The sequence below is a fragment of the Thermobia domestica genome, chromosome 9, assembly GCF_964235325.1.
Source record: "Thermobia domestica chromosome 9, izTheDome1.hap1.1, whole genome shotgun sequence".
NCBI classification, from domain to species: Eukaryota; Metazoa; Arthropoda; class Insecta; order Zygentoma; family Lepismatidae; genus Thermobia; species Thermobia domestica.
In genome coordinates, this window is record NC_137462.1 from 281,976,760 (window position 1) to 281,993,148 (window position 16,389).

The 16,389-nt window shown below is 36.6% G+C and overlaps 1 protein-coding gene across 8 annotated transcripts in view; it reads left to right on the top strand.

Moving 5' to 3' along the window:
• Window positions 1–16,389, top strand: part of LOC145660721 (histone deacetylase 8-like) — a 270,630-nt gene that overhangs the window by 251,100 nt on the left and 3,141 nt on the right. For 2 of the 8 annotated variants that reach the window (XM_081726098.1, XM_081726097.1), the window contains exons 6-9: window positions 3,702–3,874; window positions 6,488–6,582; window positions 12,846–12,951; window positions 15,258–15,996. In XM_081726098.1, the coding sequence (XP_081582224.1) occupies window positions 3,702–3,874; window positions 6,488–6,582; window positions 12,846–12,951; window positions 15,258–15,364 (481 nt within the window). In that variant the 3' untranslated portion in view covers window positions 15,365–15,996. Of the gene's footprint in view, window positions 1–3,701; window positions 3,875–6,487; window positions 6,583–12,845; window positions 12,952–14,876; window positions 15,215–15,257; window positions 15,997–16,389 lie in introns of those variants that run through there. The other 6 variants (XM_081726092.1, XM_081726093.1, XM_081726091.1 and 3 more) reach the window with 5 other exon arrangements.

Genomic DNA, 16,389 nt, shown 5'->3' on the forward strand with positions numbered 1-16,389 from the left:
AAGCATTACCAGTAGCCACGGACGTCCGCAAGAAGAAGAAGAGGTAAAGTGGGGCCTTAGCACTCCTTGGTATTCAAGTGAATCAGAATTTTAAATTAAGTTTCGAAGCAAGAGCAGTATTTTCTAAATTTTTTAACCAATATTCATCCTATATGTTTCCGACTTATATTGTAAAAATGTCTGTTATATGATTCTAAACGGCGTAACAAACATCTTGGCATTTGAAGGCGGCGCTCCAAGTTCCCTTTAAATGCTGCTAGCAAATGAGAGGCCAGCGGTATTGCCACGTTTATTTTACACACATCCACGTCTATCTCCTGTCACCTAATCGCGCTGTAGTTTTCTCTGCTTACCCATAGCCACACCCTTTTACCACTTGGCAACGTCACGCCAGAACTTGCGTTTTATTCGTTTAGCTGAAATGCTGAGATATTTGTCACAGGCCTTAATTGGTCAGCAAAGCTTTTGTGTGTTCTATGCAACTTCAGATACTGTGATCAAATAATTACGAAAATCCATGGTGGCAGTGCTTAATATGCCTTCCTGGTTCCGAACGATGGCTCGGTAGCGTAATTTCCATCGCTGTGATCATCTTCCATTCCTCTTTCACAGTTTTCCAGAGTCCATTCACAGCTGTCACACGCCTCTTGCCCAGTCGAAATCCACAGAACTCAGTTGGCTTTCGTCTCTAGATTTCATAGGTATTTATTTGAGAGATATGCCTTTATTCTGAATAGCCTTCATATTCTGGTAGAAGTGAGGGACAATTTGAAGGTGTGTGATAAAGCTTTCTCTTGATGGATGCGGACCTGTTGATTTCGTTCCCGTATATCTCTCGTAGCTCCTGCTCGTAGATCGACCTTATGATTTCCTCCTGCTAGTACTGTAAGTTGTTTTGCAGTTTTTCTTCACTCTGCGGATCTTCAGTTTGTCTCGATGACAAGCCGGTAACCACTTGGCTTTTGAAAAAGCCTTTTTGCATGTTCGAACCCACTTTTCAAAGCGCGTTGCACCTTTGTCTCTGTACATAATGGTTTTTGGATTTCCTCAGTCGGAAAGGTGCACACACTATTTGGCATCAATATAACGATGTACTGGTACCTTTGTTTGGCAGATTCCGTTTGTACAGCTTCCGGGTATTGTATTTGCGTTCCTGTCGGTGGACATCGTTAAGGTGATGACCACTAACCTTGAATACGTCCTCAAGATTCAGTTGTTAGCTCCCAAAGACACATTCAGACGCCATCTGTCTTTGAGTCAGGTGATTGTCTTGCATGGCCATTCTGCGAAGTTCAGGGTGTCTACTGATACTGGAAATACTTGAATTATACTGGAATTTAATTTTGATACAGAAAATACTGGTATTATGCTGGAATTTTGACCCACATACTGGAAAAATCATGAAAGTGGTAATTTTTCAACAATACTTTTTTGTAATTGTTTTAATAGTTTTAGAAGCAATTTTGTATCCATTGAGATTAAATTTTTCCAAAGCAAGATTTGTTCCGGTATACATTTTGTAATTAGACATTTAAAGCAATGGGTGGAGTGAAAAGCTGTGAGGGGGAATTGGGAGGCCCTTTAGAAATGTTAAAAAGTCATTGTATTTAAAAAAAATATAATGTCTGACTAAATTATTCTTTTGATGGTAAACCAATTACAAACGCGAAATCATGAAGAACGTGATTGTTCCTAAAAAACTTTTAAAAATCATTGTATTAGGTACTGGAATTTTGCTGGGAGTTGTACTGATTATACTAGAAATATACTGGAATTTTAAAAATGAAACTCAGTAGACACCCTGGAAGTTTCGCATGCATGCTGGTGGTGGCCGTGTTTTTGTTTCCTTTGTTGGAGAACCTTATAATTACTGATCACATTATTGATAAAAGTTGCCACCCTTGCTCTTACGTTTCTTCCTGATCATTGAAATACTAAACTTTCTGTTGTAAAGGGCTAAACACGACTCACTTTTGGCCCAATGAGAAAATATAAACATTTAGAAATATTATACAATATACTCTTCCGGAATAAATTATTATTATTAAATAAATAAATAAAACAAACTTGTGTCCCTCCTGCGAATGCGCAATACTAACAACAGAATGCAATTATGAATCATCGACTATCTTAATTGAGTAAGAATACCAATATTTTGTAAAACGTGGTGCATTACAATAGAATAGGATCCAAAAGGTTTACCAACCGATATTTACATAACAACTGCTGAAGTATTGTTGTTTTCCAATTGTAATGACTACTGACATATTTACAAGAGGCAAAATGTCTTTATAAAAAGTAACACAAAATGACCGACGTCAATATGAGTAATACAGCTCATGACACCGCATATGGAGCTCTGGAATCACTGCTGGAATTCCTATAAAGTACGCATGTTGCCCTCTCTTTAGATATATAGTAAAGGAATTCATTATTTTCAAAACTACTTTGAATGTCCTAATCCTTTGCTTATCTTGTGTATAAAATGGTATAAAAATAGCTACAATAGCTACAAGTCGTGAAATGTTACACAGAAAATAAGATCTAGACATATGAGGTAAGTACGATACATCACTGGTTGAGAAATAGGCGTAGGGTGTATAGAGTTCCAGTGCGAAAGAGATTTTTAGCAAGGCCACGAAGAAAGTGAGAACTTAAAGAATTTATGATTTACCTCTCCACTGCAAAGAAAAAAATACTTCGATTAAATTCGGTCACCTGTCTCACGTCTCTGGATTGAGAATGGCTTCTTCTTCTTTTAGTTGAGCACCCTTATCTTAAAGAAGAATCTTTGGGAATCTTTTTCCACAGGATGAACTCAATCGTTAAGGTTTTTTGTTTGTGCGGTTATGAACTTTCAAATTTTTAAGTCATAGAATTAATTGAAAGAAGTAGTATCAAATAAAAGTTCTAATTTTTATTTGAAAATATCATTACTGATTTTAGTCATAAAATTAACATTCACTACAACCAAAACGCAATATTGTTTTATCATTTCATTTTGACAATACAACTTATTGGAGGAGGAGATATTTAAAAATGAACGAAAATGACTGATATTAGTGTCATAACCATAGTTTTCTGGGCTGCTGAGATGAACATTGACATTTCCGATGCCGTTTAAATTCAGATTCAGCCCCCATTAGTAGTTTATGTCCAAAGTGAAATGTATTCTCCCCGTACGAAGAACGGGCAATCTGTTAATGCATAATGTGACATTGAAATTGAAAGTTAAATATACTGTACAGCCTCATTGGTAACATCTGTACCATTCTTTAAAGTCTTTGTAACTTATTTCTTGCTCTGCATCTTATTACCACAGAGTATTATCAAAATCTATTGGGACCTGTAACTGGCTTCGCTATAGGGTTAAGAATCCGTGATTAATTCCTTATGTAAAGGAATCGAGTTTTTTTTCGTTTTTGTAAAGTGATTGTCTGAATCATTGTTATGTTTTTTTCGTACACTAAATACATGTTTATCAATGTTTTGGATACTCCTAATAATAAGAATAAATCTAAATAAAATTAATCTAAAATGCACAATGTGTCTTTGAATCAACGTCAATTAAAAAGTCGTTTCAAATACAGCAAATTTTATAAAGGCACAGTAACGTTAATTTTTAATTATGTAAATAACAAAAAGTATCAAAGTAGATGTTAGTGTTTACTTTTACTTTATAATATGCTCGTACTTTTCAGTGTAACAAATGCGATAAAAGGTGTTTTCCAAGCGGATGCAGTTGTGATGCAATGCGGAGCTGATTCTCTTGTTGGAGATCCAATGGGTGCATTTAACGTTACGCCTAAAGGAATAGGCCAGTGTCTCCAAAAAGTGTTACAATGGAGAAAGCCACTGTTGTTGCTCGGAGGAGGTGAGTTATATTAAACAGAGCTGTTGACCATTTAAATTGTAACACCGAGAAACAAGAGAGCTAGGAAGTCAAATTTGGTAGACAGATATTTATACTACAAGGGTAAAAATATTACATTTTTCACTGTGTGTGTCGTGCGGTGGTACATCAGTAGCTTAGCAGAATATACAGAAGTCAATGTAACGTTGAGGTATAATGGATGTCGATGACTACGACAATACATACTATGCAGTTTGGACACGTTTCCAAAGTTAATCTACTCTTATTGTGGGATGTTTTTGGTATGAATCGTTTCGTGGTCATAAACCACTGTTTTGTAGAGTAGAAATCAGATAAACATGCGGAACAAGAAACTAATAGAATATAGCAACTATACAGGAATTGTTGTGCGTTGCATTCCATATATGCTGTCTCGCATTCTTCTGCTGAAAGTTACTCCATTCAGGAACAGCGGGAGTAAAACTGTAACAAGTTCCGTATCGATCTCTTTGAGTTAAGACTTAAAAATTTATGCAATGATGTGGGTAAAAGAAAAAAAAAATAGTTCCTTGGAATAGAACTGTTCCAAGAATTTTTTTTTTTAAAAAACAGCAGAAACCGTTTAATTCTGTATCAAAGCCCTTCTCAGACAGTCCTTTGACTGTATCGAACCGTTTGACAGATGCACCTATTATTGCACTGTAAACAGAAGCGGGGTTCTTCAAATGCCATGCTATTTAATCCATGCTGTACGCAACATTCTTTGCACCATTTCACTTGCGGACGCCTTTGATGTGCAAGAGAACCGCAGTAAGGATACTATGAAAGATGTTGAACCATACATGCGTGATCACAATGGAAAAACTTCCGAATATTGAAAAGAGTGTTTGTAATGTTACTGCACGACTTACAATAGGCATGCGCATATTTCTCTCAAACGATGGTTTTACTAGGCCGTTGGGCTTCTTAATGTTAGTGCGTTCCTTCACCGGTTTCATGGTGGCATTATCTTAGATATATTTCATACAATACAGGTACAAATCACAATAGAGTAATCTATAGACTCAATACCCCACAAATGCATATATTGCTAGTATGGCTACTGCATTCGCCGAAGGGATACTATCGTCGAGAAACGCACTTTTAATATGTAATTGTGGTTCTCTATTATTTGAGCAGTTAATATTATGTTGGGGCATGCGCTAATCATATTAGTGTTTCCTCCATGCTCTACAACAAATTTTGTGAATGTCAGATCGACCGAATATATTCTTCCTGGTTTGCAGTTTTTATATCCAGCAGTGTATATACATGGTTAAAACAAAGTTTCTATGTGATCATATACAATCAAAATTGAAAGTACTTAGATGATTTAGACCGGAACACACTAAAGAGAGAGAGAGAGAGAAAGCTTTGAAATCTTGAACGTCCCGTCAATGGAAACAAGGAGAGGAAAAAAAATTCTTCGTTTGATTGTTTGTTGAAATTTAGTCTCGTTTTCAGCATTGACGTTATATAAGATATGGATGTAGAGTTTAAGGTGGAATTCGAACCACTATGATGCGTTTAAATGTTAATACTCTTCCGTCAGGATCACATGCATCAAAGGCTCACGCGCTTACCACTAAACAAGAGGAGAGGGTCAGGAAAGAAGAAAAATATTAGAGATAGAAAGATTATAAAGTTGTGCGAGGTGATTAAGTAGAGTTCATAAGCATTCGGAAGCATAGATGTAGCAGATGCTGAGTATTTGAGATGCCCTTTGTTTCTGAAATAATATTGATGTTGAGAACAATGCATTGGCAACCCCATGAGATCAAAGCGTATCAGTCTCTTGGTTACTACTAACATTGAAGCGGATAAGGCTGTTTTCAGGTTTACTGAAATTTGTAAAGAATATGAGCTTCTGAATTGGCACTAGAACAAACATCTTTACATATGCCTCTTTCTTTTTGTCTAAGTAATTGTTCCCCTATCTATTCCTTGTATCTCCTCTTTCTTTTTTCGTAAGTAATTGTTCCATGGAATAGGATTAGGAATTAGGTTTCTGGGTATGGCCATGGCAGTCCGTCACGTATGAGGGATGATGTCCCTTGGTGATCACACTATCTGAGGAAAGGGAAGGAAGGAAGCGGCTTGGTATCATCCCGACATTTGCCTGGTGTGAATGGGAAGCAGCAAAACGTCATTCAGGATGGCTGCCCTGAAAAAGCTTTTACACTTTTTCGACCGAGGTGTCCCCACTGGAGTTATATGGAATAATATACGTATCTATTCTTTGCAAAAAATACCTAGGGAAACGCAATGAGGAGGTACGTAAAACTAGTTGTTCTAGTGTAAGCACAGAATACGAATCCACAAGCTAGTATTTACAAATCTCACTGATTCTGTAAACAGTTGTAGCCTCTTTAGTATTCGTTGTAACTTGTAACATAAAGAACTGTAATATAAAAGGGAGACAGTCCTAAGTACGAATGTTTTAACTGTAAAGAATATTAATTGAGATTCATTACTTTCATTGCAATATATGTAGTGTGTGAAAATTCTTATACAAAAGTACAACACTGACAGTGTTAAATATAGAAGTGAAGATGATAATTAATATGTTATTTAATTTTGTTTCGTTTTGTTTAGGTGGATATAATCTCCCAAATACAGCAAGATGCTGGACATATTTAACTGCTGCTGTTTTGAACAAAGAACTGTCATCTGTAATACCTGATAACAAAGTAAGTAAGAATGGTAGTCTTTTTGTAAATTAGACAACTCCCTCATCCAAATGTTTTCCTTTGCTGTAAGTTTAATTACTAGTGACGTGATATTTGGATCGGATTTGTACTTTCAACTATACCTAATCTAGTTTAGTCTATATCTTTAAAAAATCTCCATTTTTTTGAGTTTAACGTCCCACGATTATGCATTAAGGCTATGTGAGACTATGATGATGAGACAGATGGTAATGGTGGAATGACGAAAGTGGAAGGAAACAAGAGAACCTTGAGAAAACTAACGCACACGTGTTTGTCCACGACAAAACCCACTGGGATTGAACCTGGGACCCCACGCGCCAGAGAGGAGGTCTCTACTACTGAGCCACTGCCGCCCCCAAAAGATGAAAGAAATTTTCGTAGATTATTATTAAGTATGAAAGCTTAAAAGGCTTTCTAGCAGTTATTGATTATTTTGTTATTTAAATCATTATTTCCACTCTGAGGAAAAAATATAATTTACGGGGGCCAGGCAAAAAGTTAGTTGCACTGCTTAACAAAATAAAACAGGATAGAAATTTTTCAATAATTTTATTTGTATTGTGAAGTTTCATCCACAGTCTACTTTTCAACGTAATTACCTTCGTTCTTGAAACATTTATCGAGGCATGGTACAAGTTTTTCTATGCCTTCTGCAAAGAAATCCCGTCCAATGCCCGATAACCATTCTTGGACTGCAGCTTTCACCTCGTCATCCGAGTGGTACCGTCGCATTGAATGTTCGTTTGTTAGCAAGAATCCATTCATTCATGCGAGCAGCGATTTCCGGATTTGTCGCAGTTGATGGTCTTCCCTCGCGCTCAGCACCTCCACTTGCCTCGTGAAAGCCATTATGTTACACGATACAGCTACATGTCTGCAGTGTTGCCACATAGTTTCATCAAAATAGCCTTTGACTGAAAATATTTATGAAGGAGTGCAACTAACTTTCTGACTGACCCACGTATTTTCAAGACTCTTATACATTAACTAACTGATTCATACTAGCTTTGCTATATTCAATAACTTATACTAAAATACAAATGCTGAGCAAAGCAACGTTTTATTATAAAATAATAATTGTGACAGTTTCGGATATCTAACATATCCTTCTTCAGACATTATCGAACATAAATGATACGTAGGAACGAAGATTTAAGCAATTACACATAAACTAATATAAATTGTGCCTAAGTCAATCTCACAGTCAATTAAAATCTACGCAACAACTTTTGTACGGAGATTTGGTTATTGACACCCAGTTTTGATTACATACTTTGTCAATGGTTTTCAAGCTGTTGTTCTCGAAATCTTACGTTCTGGTCCACAGTTTGAACGTTAGTCCAGAAAAGACAAATAAAATAAACTTGAAGTGAAATGCACATCTCACAAGATAGTTGAGAAACAAATCTAGTTTGCAAATTACATAAGGAAACGTCTTTCGCTTTGACTTTCAGGATTAGCGGTGATTGACTTCTATGAAAGATTTGCCGTCTTTTTCTCAGGTGTGTCATTGTTAGGAAGATCAAACAACAGTCTCCTACTTAATTGTTTATTTTTTCATACACAAGACATAAATAAATACACTGCTTGACAATTGCTAAGGAAGTATTCCATGTAGTATTCCCGGCAGCCGACCAATTACAGTCAAATGCAATGCAGAGAGCGTAATTGAGCAGAACCTGCTATCTGTGTAGAAGGCAGTGCACGAAAGCTCGGTATTCAGTCAAAAGTGCATGCAATGAGGTGTTTGAAGTAAATAGCGTCGTAGATGGTGAAACTCAGTTCTGTGAAATTGAGTGTGGTGGGGCAATAATTAAGTGCAAAATGACTTCAAGACAGCATTTGAGTGCCTACGATCGTGGACGTGTAGTTGGACGCCTTCAAGCTAGTCAAAATGTCACTAGTGTGGCGACAGCAATGGGTGTGTCAAAAAGTGTCATCTCGCGATTCAAAAAGGCCACGGAAGGCGGGAATGCGATGTGAAAGTATGCTGGTGGTCGTAGAAGGAAGACCAGACCTCAAGACGAGCGATATGTATTCCTAGTGGCGAAAAGGAACAAACAGCGCATTCCGCGTGAGATAGCTAAAGACCTTGCAACCGCTACCGATACACATATATCTGCCAGAACTATTTCTCGGCCCTTCAATCAATTTGGTTTGTATGCACGGAAACCTGTGAAAAGCATCCCACTTTAATCACGCCATTGTCGCAAAAGATTACAGTGGTGTCAGGAACATGTTGGTAGGGATCAGCAATAGTGGTTCAGAGTGATGTTCTTCGACGAATCCCGTTTCACTGTGACAAGTGATTATGACCACCAGTTACTGAGAAGAGAGCGGTAACACGTTATGCACAGCAGAATGTTCATGAACGTGATCGCTATGGACAAGGCGTGATGGTGTGGGCGGGCATTGTACACAATGGCAGAACCCCGCTTCACATCTTTTGAGCGAGGTAGCATGACATCGCAGCAATGTTACAAGAGAGATTCTTCTGAATCATGTTCGTCGTTTTCGGGGTGCGATAGGTCCGGACTTTCTGTTTATGGACGGCAATGCGCGCCCACACAAGACCGCTGAAGTATTGGACACATTTGAACGTGAAGATATTACACGTACACAATGGCCTGCTTATTCTCCGGACCTTAATTCGTGTTCAGCATGCCTGGGATGTACTTGGGAGACATGTTTCTCAACAAACTCTTCCCCCCCCCAAAAAAAAAAAAAACGTGCAAGAACTGCCAAACGTCATGCGAGAGGAGCGTAAGAATATTTCTCAAGGACTCCTCACTAGTTTAGTGGACAGCATGAATAACAGATGTAGAACGTGCATTAGTGTCCGGGGAGGTCACACGTCTTATTAACGTACTCATATCTGTGTCCTCCTGGCAAGCACCAAAGAGTATCTTTTTCTTTCGTCGTCTTCTTTTTCCATGTGGTACAATCTGTACATTTTTTTTATTAGAATAATTGCCCACTGCACTACGTTTCATTTCTTCCCTCAATGTCTATTCTGAATTCTTCCGAAAAATAGCACTGTTCCTTAACATTTGTAAAGTAGTGTAAATAGTTATCCCAACTGTCAACTGCTCGAGATTGACAACAAATGACATAACTTTTAGCACTATAAAAATTCGATTTTCCCGAAACCTACGCACAAGAGTTTTCATACTGAAGCATATCATTAGGTTTAACTTGATGTGATGTATCATATATATATATATATATATATATATATATATATATATATATATATATATCAATGTTTCTTTTTAAATTTTTGCGCCGCAAATTGCTAAATTTAACTTTTCCTCGCTATTTGTAAGTTTTGTATCGCATTTTTGGCAGTACAGGAAACTATTATTATATTTTACTGTTTTGCGTGTATCGGAAATAACAAACAACAATGATAGTGAAAAGCAACATAACGAAAAAGTAGTGTCAGTTGCATTTTTCTTTTTCTTTTTTTCTTTTTTTTTTTTATCGTCTTACAGAAGGTCTAAGCTGGTAGCTGGTTTCGATTGCTGGTTTTCTATTAAGTGCTGAGACCGAAACAGAATTGGAATTATGCAGTCTGTGAAGTGAACCTTTATTTTCACGATAAAGACACAGTAACTTAGTTTTACACAAATTTAATATTTCTAACTAATATTGTAGCGAAATGCTAGTCGGATCCTGTTCATTTTAGACTTTTCTAAAAAGTTCTAACCCAAATACTATTTTTCGTTATTTTCAATGGAAAACACGAGAACTTAGCATAAAGAACATTCCCAGACGAATGCCGAGTAACAACTAGATGCGTTGTTTAGTAACTGCTTACCAGAGCTTGAAACAACTGTGGAAAGACAGAAGGGCAGAAAACAGGGCATTTCGTAAGTCCCGAGATTTTCCCACTTACATACATTTCCGAAACGAAAGATGGCGTCTTTCCTCTCGAAATCTCGTTAAAGTTCATTATTCCCAGATGCAATATATGTCAAAGTACACAAAGTATCGTTGCCATAATTTTTATGATCGGTCTCCAGTAATATGCTGTGTAGTCCATAGTTCATTGTTTTGTGTTCTTAACAACTTAAGATAACACGAAGGAGAAAGTTTGAGTTTTTGAGCGAGAGGGAATTTGTCACTGAACGTTTACTAATATATGTGACATTCAGAGAGAACTGTTGTGCCTTGAAGGAAAGACAATGATATACTACTTTTCGTTATAAAAGTAGCTTACTTCGATAATAAATTATGATCAAAAGTATATCGTATTTCTATGATCTTGTATCAAAAACTGCGATGCGATGCAGCTTTTAAAAAAAACGCTGATTATTTATATATATACATACACAGCATATCTCAAAACAAAATGTAAGGGGGAAAAAAATCTCCAAATATGATGTTTTCAATCTAAAGTGAAGAAATTTTTTAAATCGGACGAGCCTTTGGGCTGTACACTCTTTATGAGTCCAATATTAAATGAAAATGCAACGTTGCCATTTACCTGGATCCACAACATAAGTGATCGAAATTACTGTCTGTTTTGCTAACGTTTCGATGGCCAGCCCCCATTTCAAACAGTAACTTCACTCAATTGTGTTGTGGGTCCAGGTAAATTTCAACGTTGCATTTTTATTTAACATTGGGCGCATAAAGAGTGTACAGCCCAAACAGGTCGTCTAATTTAAAAAATTCGTTCACTTTAGATTGAAAACATCATATTTGGAGAAGGTTTCCCCTCTTACATTTTGTCGTAACTCTGATAATAACAGAGTTACTCTAAGTCAGGGGTCTATATCTTGGGTCAATATTTTGTTTTAGTAGAAATTAAAGTTTATAAGTTAATGACTAGCTGAATCTGCGCTCTCTACACAGCGCATCATTCGCATATGAGCATAAATCTCCTTATCATTCCTTACAACATCTGTACATGTCCCTTTACAGACACAAGTGAAAGACGTATTGATTTAAAAAAAAAAAAAAAGCCAGAGGGTATCATAAAGGGAAGACTTTCTTCGATTATTTTTTCTCAATATCTCGCACCGTTTGCAAGATTTGAGCCTGCTTCCGGTTGGAGTTTCTAATTTATGTATGACCAGTGTTTTCTTTCTTCTTGCATGCAGTATGTAATAAGCAAATACATTACATACACAATTAATTATAATGTCAGTTATATATGGTGTTCATTGGGCAAAACACTCCCAAACAAAAGTTCATCGTAGACTGGAGAAATGGTTATCCTTCCTTTTCCATTATTATTTGGCCATGAAACAAACGCCTGAGACATATACAACCCCTATACACAACAGTGTTGTGTTGGAATGTATAATGCTTAGGATGTGATGCTTTAGTTTTTTTTTTTTTTTTAATTTCAACACTTCCAATGTACCCGTAAAACTGTAATAAAGAAATAATGCCCATGTTTTTTAAATATTCAATTAGAACTGGACAATGTACATGAAATTTGCAATCGATCAGTGAAAACGTCATCTTTCTAAAGCCTGTAGTTTCGGAGATCTCATTGTCGAAAGGATTGGCCACAAACATATAAATGTAGTTTAAAAGAGCTCCAAAGATGGCAGCACAATTCATTTGCATTTATTTCAGAGAAGGCTTATTAAAGGCAAAGGCCTTTGAACAATAATTTAAAAGGATAAACTTTGTGAAAAATATTTATTTAAGTAATTTATTTAAAGTACATTCTTTTAAAAATATTTGTCTTTGTTATAAACGTGAAATCACAAATAACCGTAAATCAAAGGTTTGAAAGCTAAGGTTATAGGTTAGAGCTCGGTCACCCTTAATTGGTACTGTAGCATTTTAATAGGTAGATACTTTCGAGTTTTACTTCGTTAACCATCCTATGTACTTCCGTCTTGCTTGCGTCATAATGAAGATATTCATGAGGGTATAATTTAGTATCAATTTCATCTTAATAGATGGCGCTCTTCTTGTACAGCAGCATAAATTTTTAGGTTATAAGTCTCGAAAACTACGCATGGGCTTTATCCTGGCATCTTGTTCAGCACAATGATATTTGTCGATTGGTATATGTCTCGTCTTTGGACATTTTCCCCTGTTAAATGCTTCTACTATTCATATGTGCTTGTGCCTTGATGTCAGCCCTTAGAGACTTTCCTACTCAGAGTTGAATAAGCATCTGCTTCTCAATATCTACAGTTATTGATTACGAATTCAGCATTGAAATTGTAGTTGATCTTATGTAATAGTTAATAACTCTGTATATTCTTTTACAGTACTTTACTCGATATGGACCTGGCTTTGAGTTAGAAATTGACAAAGGACTTCGACCAAATAAAAATAGTGAAGAATATGTTAACAAGTTAATTCATACGGTTGAGGGTAAGTTCTAATGTTATTTAGTGCTTTTTGGCTGTACTCTGATTTATGTAAACGTCGACTTATTACTGTAGAATACAGTAACATTTGAAAGAAAAACTCAAATTTTTTTTACTGTACCTCATAGAGATTGAATGTGGGCCCCGCGAGTGCTTGCCCTCCCCCCCCCCCCCGTAATCCTCCATTTTAGTACCATAAAATGTTCACAGAAATCTAATCGTTTTACAGTGTCATCAGCTTCAAGTTACGCACTAATTGCAGTTTGTAGGTGTGAATCTTCAGTCGCGTACGTACGATCTTAGATACAGTGGATTAAGGATGTTCAACTGCCTACTACCTCTACAGACAGACTTCTTAGGGCTACGTGTACATGCCTCCCACACTTGTTTCACAATTCCCGCATTGACAGATGGTCTCGCAGAATGGCCTTTCCTTTGATGAGATATGCAGCCACGATCCACAAAACCACAGTACCACTTCAAACTTGACATGTGTCTAGGAGCCTGATGTTCCAACCTTTGTCTAAAAGCACGCTGAACCTGCACCAGACTTTGCTTGCTGTGGTATTCCAAAACACACCAACTTTGTTCTTGTGGGATCGCCAAAACCCCTTAAAACTTATTCTTTTATAATAATGCAACACAATGAAAGGAAATAAATTTATGTTAGCACATTACGGCATAACAGTACAAAAAACAAAAGCTTTCGAAGTGACCTCCAGCAGAAATAGCAACTGCCTGCTAAATATCCAACAGTGAACCCATATCGACTAACCACAAAGTGAATATGAGTGAATTTATGTTTTCTGTGTTTGGTTCCATCCATTATTAGCATTGTTGTACATTGTTGACATGCACAAAAATATTTGATTTTTTGTTTCAAATGTGACCAATTTCATTTAAATACGATTATCCAAAGCGACGTAATACCACTTTAAATTATAATACGTTTTTCAAAAGTTGCAAGCACATTAGATACACTACTGGTATCGGATGTCGTTGACAGATATAAAAGTGAGATCAATTGAAGAATTTCAACTCCGTTCAACAGGAGTAAGTCTTAAACTTCAAAGGAAACGCACATGTACTATAGAAATGGGATAATTTTTTTTAGCAACTATATCATTAACACGTTCTTTAGCAGGAGGTTAAATTTAGCCTGTTACCCTTGACTGATTTCAACCGAAAGCGGTAGGTGTCAAACAAAGCCCATGAAATGTTTCATAAAAATCTCACAAGTGTAGGAAAGTTCTTGTTAACAATCTCGTTAAGGGATTCACCCTCATGCTTCTAATTTATGATCTCAAATGAAACACTCGCTATACTTCATGAAAATCAGATAATATTTACAATACTTATCATGGAACATAACATATCACTCCCTGATTCTTGAATGATTTCAATCCTAAACGACTGGAACAATTGGAAAGTCTCAATCAAATTATACTCCATATTGAATCGAAATTGAATAATTTTTGCGAAAATAATCGCGAGACTTTATTTTATTATCACATTATATATATATACGTAAACTTCCAGCTTAACTGTGATTTTACAAAACTCTTAATCTAGACTGATTTCAACCGCGAAGTTTTAACCTTATTTTCTGTGAAAGTTGTTCTGCACCAGAAGGACCAAATGCATTGAGTAATATGATAGAAGCTTGTTTTAGTTGTGACATGTTCAATGAAAAAGGACAGAGATTTTTAAGGAAAAATTGAGTAACTCTTGCAGAAGTTGTTCGTTTATAGCGACTGATTTTATCCACGCTACTGTCACCTTATAGTTCAGTCAGTACCGTGAAATCCCTGTCGTTATCAGTGCAGTATTTCAGGTTGCAGTTGACGGAGTATTACGTTCATGCTAATGGAATGCTGCCGAAAGTGACCCATTTTGTGAATAGTACATTATCGTAGATTTTTTCCACAGGCAATTCTCGTACAACCGAACAGCGGAACTGTTGGGAAAATGGTATAACCATCGAAGGGACCGTGTCCAGACAAATATAAATGAAGTTATCCAGGAACATTCGCCAAGAGAAGAGGTCCATTCAAGGTTATCAGCGAAATGTAATGGAAGACGGTTGTCACATTCCATGAGGCCTACATTTATCTCACGTGTAGTGGTAAAATTTGGACAATTTCGTACGTTGAAACTTCTTGCGAGGCATGTATCGAGTTTGACTGCCAGTCCCGAGAAAGTTTATCGCAGGGAATTATGTTCGAGTCGGAACGCATACAGTTACGACTGGAAGTTTGAGAAGAAACATAAGATGGATAAAACATGATAATGAATGCTCCCTACTTCCAGGAATCCATCACGTCCACAATCTGTCTTGTTTTTATGAAGCCAAGAAGAAGCAATGTAGATCCAGATGGACAAAGCGTCCAATCATACCACCAGATTATATCTCCTAGAACAGGAAACTATAGTAAGTTTTTCCTTTCATTATACTCCTGTAAAATGTGGTGTATAACATCATGTTCGTAAGTTTTCTTGGGATACTCCCTTTCCTCTCCTCTGACATTTCATTACACCAGTTGTTTCATCATCATTCACTTACCTTAATCATCCTAACGGGAATTATCACGAAACGTTAAACTTTAAAAAAAAAAAAAAAAAAAAAATCATTTTATTCATCTAAAAAGGCGTGACGCCAAACTAGTCAATTACTGCGCGTTTGAACTGTAAACAATACCCTCACTGACCTATGCAAAACCTGCAGAAATAGCATGCATGCCTGGGCTGCAACAGTTTGATGTCAGGTGATAGTCCGTGTACTTCCATAAAACAGAGACGGTGGTGCCCTCCTTGCTGGTCTAGTGGCTAGTGCGTGTGCACGTGGTCTCGGGTTCGATTTTTGCTGGGAGAGCATAAAAAAAATAATTTCATAATCACCTATCTCCTTTAGTCTGAAAGGCCTAATCGTGGGACGTTAAACTAACAAAAATAATTTCAATTCATTTTACAAACGATGGTAGTGATACGTCTTTTCATACTGTAAATACTATTTCAAAATCGGTGGATCAACCTTCTGTATATACACGTATTTCTGATATGAAAATAAAATAAGTCATTAGGGTGTCACCATTCTGATGCATACTACAATTCACATTATTTTAATCATATTTTCACAAACTCTGGATTTTCTAAAACTTGACAATCACACGAAACCCGGCCACGTTATGTAAGTTATTATTTTCCTCCAAGATAATATCCTCGGCCTTGAATTTTTAAATATTCTATATTTGGGTGAAGAGAAGTTGAGTGCGTCCGACAGGAACAGTGTTGTTATGCTTGCAGCTAATGAAAAGCTTGGTTTTATGTAACCCACTGTTTACACCCCAGTGCAATTTTATGAATAGTTTTAAGTTAATATTCGGTATTAATTAATATTCCATGCAGGTTATTTACTTGTATTCCAGAAATGTGCTCTGTATTA